General features: G+C 41.6%; 1 protein-coding gene across 3 annotated transcripts in view; it reads left to right on the top strand.

Moving 5' to 3' along the window:
* The window catches only part of LOC121543556 (muskelin), a 39534-nt gene extending 31545 nt beyond the window's left edge, over positions 1 to 7989 (top strand). For all 3 annotated transcript variants that reach the window (XM_041853515.2, XM_041853514.2, XM_041853513.2), the window contains 6 exons: positions 2495 to 2642; positions 3425 to 3539; positions 3868 to 4007; positions 4335 to 4437; positions 4676 to 4730; positions 5095 to 7989. In XM_041853515.2, coding sequence (XP_041709449.1) covers positions 2495 to 2642; positions 3425 to 3539; positions 3868 to 4007; positions 4335 to 4437; positions 4676 to 4730; positions 5095 to 5216 — 683 coding nt within the window. In that variant the 3' untranslated portion in view covers positions 5217 to 7989. The remainder of the gene's footprint in view (positions 1 to 2494; positions 2643 to 3424; positions 3540 to 3867; positions 4008 to 4334; positions 4438 to 4675; positions 4731 to 5094) is intronic.
* Positions 7990 to 8459: the final 470 nt, after the last annotated feature.

Here is an 8459-nt window from a genome sequence, read left to right as displayed (position 1 = left end):
ATGACAAAGCTGTAAAACATTATTATCCTAAATATAAACCATCAACTTAGTGAATACCATTGGTGTTTATTTTGAGGGTTACACCATGAAATGTGCTTATATATATATATGTATATATATTAGTCACTATCAGCTGATGCTTTTGGTCAGCAGCAGTGTGTGTGCATGTTTGTGTGTGTGTGTGTAGCCTAATCTGTGCCTTCTCCCATCAAGCTTGTGGCTCAGTGATACTACATTTACAGAACTCTCCCCATCATCACATATATCTTAATCTACCCTTACACTAAAGACTCTAATAGAATCTGTGCTTTCAGATGCCATAGATAGCTGTAGGAGGAGATACCTTCTCATGTCTCCTCTATTAAAGTGACATGTGACAGACTTTTCAGTGCAGCTCATTAAAAGGCACAGGGCAGCAGAGAGAGAGAAAGAGATGCTTCTTGTCCTGATAAACAGATTGTCTGACTGAGATCTCTGGATGGACAGAGCCGAGCTGGACTGGCGTGATGATGGCAGAGTATTAATAGACCTCTGTCTGTGTGCCTCTCGCATCTGTGTAATCCTGAAAGAACGAGAGATGGGAATGGAAGGGAGGCAGAAGTAGGGAGATGGAGAGAGAGCGAGGGAGTGAAGAAGCCGAAAGGGAGAGCGAGTAAGGCCGAGACGAGGGAGAAACCGAAAGATGCAGAATGAGCAAGCGAGAGCGAAAGAACAAGAGAGATTAAGAGAGAAAGAACAGAGAGGTGGAGAGCGAAAGAACGAGAGAGAAAGAACATAATGTATTTTGGCAGGAAGGAAGCAGCAAGCCCAAACATTGTAATCATTCTCTGTTTATCGCCGACACAGCAGCTCTGTGCTCTGCTCCGGTACCACAGAAACATCTCCCTGTTCATTTCCATTTCATAACGCTGCTCTATATCTATGTCCCTAATGACACCCTATTCCCTATATTGTGTACTACTTTTGACCAGGGCCCATAGGGTCTGGTCAAAAGTAGTGCACTAGGAATGTAATAGTGTGCCATTTGGGATGCACATATATGGGCCGTGGTCAAATATAGTGCACTATATAGGGAATAGGTTGCCATTTGGGACGTAGGCTATGTCTGAAGGGCAGAGCACAGTCTCTAGTGGCTCTGTCCTGCCGTTTTCTTCTTGTTCTTCAAATAAACGTCTTTGTTTTGTTGATTCTCTAAAACAATCTGTACTCTCTACTCAAGTTACACAGGCTGGTTGACCTAGGGGCCTATCGTTATTGTTTTGTTTATCCAGAAGTTCATGTCTTGGAACAGGACACCGACGCATAATTCATGTTGTGTATTGTTTGGCAAACTGTCTATGGAGCTTGTTTGAGAAATGGCCCTAATTTTCCTTGAAAGCATATGGTGGGTTCCATACAAATGGATTAGTTCAAGTTGGTAGTACTAAGTGATTAAGCACAACACAGCATCTTTGTTTTGTCGCTGTTCCTCAACTTACCATCATAGCCATGGTAACAACCCACATAGATTTGATACACTATGAAGTCATTGCGAGGGCTTATACTTGCTTCTTACATGCAACTACTGAAGCACATGTTGTGACTAATAAGCAGCCGATGACCACAAAGCGGAACTACTTGGCCTATATGTGTTCCATATTCCTCTATACGTATGAATAGTAGCATACTCTATACACTGTGACGTGTCATGACCACAAACATGTCATGTGCAATCAGGGGATTACTTTAGACAAGCAATGTACGCAAATCCGGGTAAAACAACATGCATATGGATAGTTGCAGACTGTTTACACTGTGACTGCAAACACATCCTGTTCTGTCAGCTTTTGATATCACAAATGCAAATCCGTAGAAAAACAACCATACATTTGCATTGTGTTCTGTTTGTCTCCAGCGAGTCTCGTTGCTATGTACGTTGCTATGTGAGCAGCCTTTTGCATTCGTAGTCTATCCCATTTCTCTCAAGTCTTTTAATCTTTGCCTCTGATGGAAAAAAATTACGGTAGCGTTAAATAACCCTAGAGGCCAGAATTCTGTGACCAGGAGAAATGCTGAATCCCTGCTATTCTCCCTGTTATCCCAATGTAGCCTGCTATTCTCCCTGTTATCCCAATATAGCCTGCTATTCTCTCTGTTATCCCAATGTAGCCTGCTATTCTCTCTGTTATCCCAATGTAGCCTGCTATTCTCTCTGTTATCCCAATGTAGCCTGCTATTCTCTCTGTTATCTCAATGTAGCCTGCTATTCTCCCTGTTATCTCAATATAGCCTGCTATTCTCTCTGTTATCTCAATGTAGCCTGCTATTCTCTCTGTTATCCCAATGTAGCCTGCTATTCTCTCTGTTATCCCAATGTAGCCTGCTATTCTCTCTGTTATCCCAATGTAGCCTGCTATTCTCTCTGTTATCTCAATGTAGCCTGCTATTCTCTCTGTTCTCTCAGTAGCACCCGTCTCTGTTTTAAACCTCTCTCTGATGTGTGTTTGTCCCTCAGTGCCGATGACGGGCTTCACCCAGAGGGCCACCATAGACCCAGAGCTGAATGAGATCCACGTCCTGTCTGGCCTCAGCAAGGACAAGGACAAACGAGAGGAGAACGTCCGTAACTCCTTTTGGATCTACGATATCGCACGCAACAACTGGTACGAAACACACACGGTCTTGTATAACTAACCTTGTGGGGACACACAATTCAGTCCCATTCAAAATATTTTCCCTAGCCCTAAAACTAACCCTAGCTCCTAACCCTAATTCTAACCTTAACCCTAAACCCCCTAGAAATAGCATTTGACCTTGTGGGGACAAAATGTCCCCAGTTGGTAAAAAAAATAATGGTTTACTATTCTTGTGGAGACTTCTGGTCCCCACAAATATAGTTGAACGCGCCCACACACCGTAAGACACTGATACAATCATCAACCAGTAGCATCATATTTCAAAGTCTTTCCTGACCTCCTGAAAGTGAGTTTCATAATCTCTGCCCTTCAAAAGAGAACTAAATGTTCTTTCAGAGCGTGTGTGTGTCTGTCCGTGTGTGTGTTGTACCTCTGCATCTTCATAGAGAAAGTCTTTGTTCTGGACTAGCTCATTTGGTCAGTTGAAACAGTGCTTGTGAGAGAACAAGCTGTCAGTGCTGCCTGCCGCTGGTTCCGGTACACTGCTTTCTCTAGCTGTTCTTTTGACTGAGTGTCCAGTAAATTAAGTCAATGTGTGTGTGTTCGTGCGTAGGAGGCTGTCAACAAGTGTGTTCCAATATTTGCTTCAGGGTGTGTGGGCATGTTTCCCTTTTAAGGTATAGAAACACAATGGGTGTTGTTCCTCTTCAGGGTTAAGGCTATGTGCGTACTAACTGTTGTACTGTGTGTGTGTGTGTGTGTGTGTGTGTGTGTGTGTGTGTGTGTGTGTGTGTGCACGCGCGCTGCAGGTCGTGTGTGTATAAGAATGACCAGGCGGTGAAGGAGAACCCCAGTAAGGCTCTGCAGGAGGAGGAGCCCTGTCCACGCTTCGCCCACCAGCTGGTCTATGACGAAATGCACAAGGTCACAGAGACACACTTTTTTTAATAACATCTATTTTTCAAGAGAGACCTGAACCAAGACCGCAGCATCAACACATCAGTTTCAGACAGACACATGACATCAACCAGACTAAGATATATCAATATAACAAGCAGCATGACAGTGAAGAACATGGATACATACACACACACTTCTACAAAATGCTATAAGCATAAGGGCACAAAAGTCTATTAAATACTGTTTCAGGATATCATTATGATCTGAGATCTTCATAGGCACCAGTTACAGTTTTGAGGGTATGGATGGATGTGCTAATATATCCATTGTCATTTTGCCCCTCGGTGTGCAGGTGCACTACCTGTTTGGAGGTAACCCAGGGAAGTCGTGCTCTCCTAAGATGCGTCTGGATGACTTCTGGTCCCTCAAGCTGTGTCGCCCCTCTAAGGAGTACCTGCTCCGACACTGCAGATACCTAATCAGGAAGTACAGGTACACAACCAGAGAATGGACTATACACCTGTAAATGAACCGTAACCTCTCTGTACCATATAGCAAATGTATAGGAGATATGACTTCACAATTCGAGTTTCGGGTTCTGCTTTGACACTGATGCCACCTAGTGGCCATGTCTTGCCATTGTCGGGAAGGGTTTTGTCCTTGTTCATTTTGCGGTCTTTGCAGGGATCTTTTCACCTTGTGTGGGACAGAGTTTCTGTAGGTTAGACTAAACGATTTCCTCAAGCTCTCTATAGGTATTCCTGAAGATCTGGCGTGTAGCTTCGTGTGTTGTGTTTCTGATGGTGTGTGTGTGTTTAGGTTTGAGGAGAAGGCCCAGTCAGAGCCTCTGAATGCTCTGAAGTACCTGCAGAACGACCTCTCTCTGACTGTGGACCACACCAACCCTGACGAGACCAAAGAGGTGAGGGGGGACTGATGGAGAGACGGGGGAGAGGGGTACTTGCACATTGTGCAGTGTTATTTATTAAACTGTGCTTTTAAGATAAAATAAACGTATGAAATGGTTTGGTAATGTAACAGTCAAAGCCTGTGTTTTGATGTTCATGTTTTGATATTATTACCATAGTAACTCAGGGGTGAAATGGCAGTGTTGCGTTAGTGTTCAGTGACAGATGTTGTGTTGCGATGTGACTGTTCAGTTCCAGCTCCTGCCCTCGGCTCTCTTCAAGTCCAGCTCTGACTTCATCCCTCTGGGTAAGAGCCTGCTGCGTTGTCCCCATACTTCACTGGACACGCAGTCGGAATGATTTATTCTTGCCCGCTTTTTCGCCCTCCAGCCATTCTTTCTGACGTACTTAAATGTTGATCCTCCCACATGGCCTTTTGAGCACGGATGTGACCTTTATGAGCTCATATGACTTCCTGTGGAGATTGAGCAATTGAAGTATTTTCTCCCTTCACGTTCTCTCTCTTGTCCCTCCTCTTTCCCTCTCTCTTTATTGCTTTCCTCTCTCCCCCTTTCCATCTCTCTTCCCCTGTTCCTCTTCTTTCTTCCCTTACCTGGCTTTCACTCTCTTCCTCCCTCGCTCATCTCTCCCCCTCTCCCTCCTTCTCTCAGGTTTCTCAGACGTGGACCAGACGTATGCCCAGCGCACGCAGCTCTTCGACACGCTCGTCAACTTCTTCCCGGACAGCATGACCCCGCCCAAGGGTAACCTCGTTGACCTCATCACACTCTAGCCCCGCCCCACAACCACCACCACCATACGCCAATAAGACTCACTGATTGGCTGGCCCAAAGCCAAACGTAATATTTTTCTACACTTGACCCTTCCAAGTTCAGGGGTGCTCTGCTCGCGGACTGCACTTGTTGACCCCCTCTTTAGGACGTTGGTTCTTCAACAGTGGTACTGAACTGAACTAAAAGGGCAAATGAGGGTCAGACCACTTGCGATTAAAGGGGTTGATACTAAATATCACTGTGTCAAAAAAAAAAAAAAAAAAACTACAAATCCCCTCACCCCCCCCAAGTGTTTCCTAAGCCTGATAGTCTTTGTTGAATAAACTGATTTAACAGGACAAAAATAACCCAGAACTCTGCCAAACATATATATTCTGTGTTAATTCATTTGATTTGTGAGGTTTACATGAGACTTTTACATGCTGCGTTTGAGTTTGCTTGGCATTAGTAGCCTGTTAGATCAAAGAGGAGTCTATATTGCTCTTTTTTTCCACTCTGTCTTGCATTTCTCTCTCTCTCTCTGTCACACACATGCAAACACACACAAACCTGCTTGCAAAAGTAGTTGTGTTACTTAATGGCACCCTGTCAGCGCTATGTACACTGAATATACCTTCAACCAAGTTCATGCTTTTGTTTGCTTGCTCTGCCCGTATTATTGGCAGCCATATTAAATACCCCATATTTATAATAATGACGGCCATGCTGTTTCACACTACGTGTCAAAATGTTAATTGTGTTATATAGAAACAATAGAATAATGATCCTAAGAGACAAAATATATATATATATATATATATATGTATGTATGTGTGTATATATATATATATATGTGTATATGTATATGTATATATATATATGTATATATATATATGTGTCAAATGAACTTAAATCAATTAAATTCTCTATCAATGTAAAAATCAATCTTTATGGGTTGAGGGAAAACATTGTCATGTTGTCAAAAGCCTGTGATTCTGGTAATGGCTACTGTAGCTTTAGTGTGATGATGTAACCATGGATCTGTCACTGAGGCATGGTGGGAAATGTAGTCCAAGTATGAATGTTCTTTTTTAAACTTAAACTCCCCGTCTTGTAAGATAACTGCAAAATGATGGTCCTGCTGTATCACAGGGATGTTTTTTTAATTTTTATGTACAAACACACATCTATACGCACGTGATCTCATTGGCTGGGATGTATCTTCCTTTGACGATGTGAGGCGTTATTTTATGGGTAAAGGAAGAATGAATGATGGCATTCATTGAGGGAGAGCCCAGTCTCCCCATTCAGCTATGACCTGATTACTGGGTTCTCTCTGTTTCTTATGCAAACAGTGATGACTAGACATTCTTCATTTCCGACCTAAAGAAATACAGAACACTACATTTCATTCTTACTCAGAATAAGGCAGTAGGAGAATTCACAAGTGATCTCTAACACCAAGTTATCAAATGGTATCTGTCTTGTGGCTCCAGCCAAAGTTTGGATGTACAGGAAATGTTTTTGATTGTTTCATAATCATTATGCTGGGACTGAGGATGCCCTTCGATATAGCTGACATTTGTGTGTGTGTCCGTCAATATGTGTGTTTGTCTCGGATCGCCAGGGTATTTTGTCTAGTCCACCTGTGTAACATAATACAAACATATGCCTCATAGTGGTCTTCCATTAATCTCAGTAGGAGAGATGATTGAAGTGATCCTCCTTCCCCTCCTCAAGAACAGAAGCAGCCTTCCATTGCATTGTATGTATTGTCTATATATTTAACATTTTTCTGAGACAGCTGTACAGTATGCAGAGTACACTCTAGGCAAAGGCCTATGGAGTCCGTGAAATATCCATCCCCTTTGATTTGAGATCAATCAACTCCACTATCAGATAACCAGAGATGGAGGGTAGGACTATTCATATTCAAGGCGGCAAACACTTAGTGCTTAAATCCTGTCAAGGGTGGTAGAGCCAAACTTTAGAGATACTTTGCCTTGTTAGATCCTATTTTGAAGTACTCAATGATTTCTCTGTTCGTTTGCACTCATGCCCTCAGTAATCAGTATTAGCTTAATTTGAATCACAATCAGTGTGTGCACGCTACACACACCTGTATGCTTACAGTATGTGAGCTTGAAACGTGTGTGTGTGTGCTTGTTTTTCTGTTTGCTAATGTATTTCTTCTGCCATCATATTAAGCTTAGTAAATATTAGCTCTCTGATGAACTGAGATCTAGAGCGAGAGAGGACTGTCATACTTACCATCATAGCTTTGCAATAAAACCTGTTATTTAGGATGGAATCCATTATTTATGGTCATTATCACAGAATAGAAGGCTTTTGCAATGATTACATTAGTTTCTATTTTGTGTCAACCCCAAAAAATAAGCTTAAGAAAACATGAAATAAAGAAGAATGAAAGCACCTTTGCAAAAGAAAAAAAAAATATATATATATATATATATATATATATATATATATATAAAACAATGCCAAATACTTTTTCTTTTGCTTATTTTTGAGAGGGGAAGGAAATCTTGACATAATTTTCAGATAAATGGAATGTCATTTTCTTCATCTGCTGCCTCTTTCCATTCTGCCCCTCTTCTCCACAACTGGAACTCAGGAGTATGTGGGGTACTCTTGAGTGCGTGAATGAGCACTACTCTGTGGATAACGTGAATGTGTAGAGAGCCTATTGTAGAATTGCGTTGTATGTAATGTACATAACGAATAAAGATTGTATTTTGTTCAGGTTTTCATAAATAAATGACTGTTCTTTGATTTGTTTGCGACCGAGAACACATGACAGGTCGTTTTGACAGTTGGGATGCAAAGTTACAAAAAATACAACACCTGTTTGAAATAAGTGTTTTATTGGCAAATCTTTATTGGTATAAGAAAACATGGCTGCACTGGTCATGATAGACGAGGTGCCGCTTCCAGTGTGTCAGACCCCCTGTTGTTTGGCTTCATCAGCAAACAAACCATAAATACAATAACTGCTAAATACTTTGGTGTAAAAGTTAAAGAAATCTAATACGAGTGAGCGACTGTACACAATAACTAATGACAAACAATACATAGGAATGTGTTGAATAAGTGGTGGATTGTTTGGTGTTGATTGATTTTACAGCTTAAATATAATTGGGAATTATTGTGTCCATGTGAATTACCCATGAATTTGAATATGTTTTGCTAGATAATCACATGGATATTTAAATACATTTCTATTCAGTTGATTTGACAAAACA

The sequence above is a fragment of the Coregonus clupeaformis genome, chromosome 28 (genome assembly GCF_020615455.1).
Source record: "Coregonus clupeaformis isolate EN_2021a chromosome 28, ASM2061545v1, whole genome shotgun sequence".
Classification (NCBI taxonomy): Eukaryota; Metazoa; Chordata; class Actinopteri; order Salmoniformes; family Salmonidae; genus Coregonus; species Coregonus clupeaformis.
Note: the sequence above shows the minus strand (reverse complement) of the source record. Positions and strands in the feature narration are given on the sequence as shown.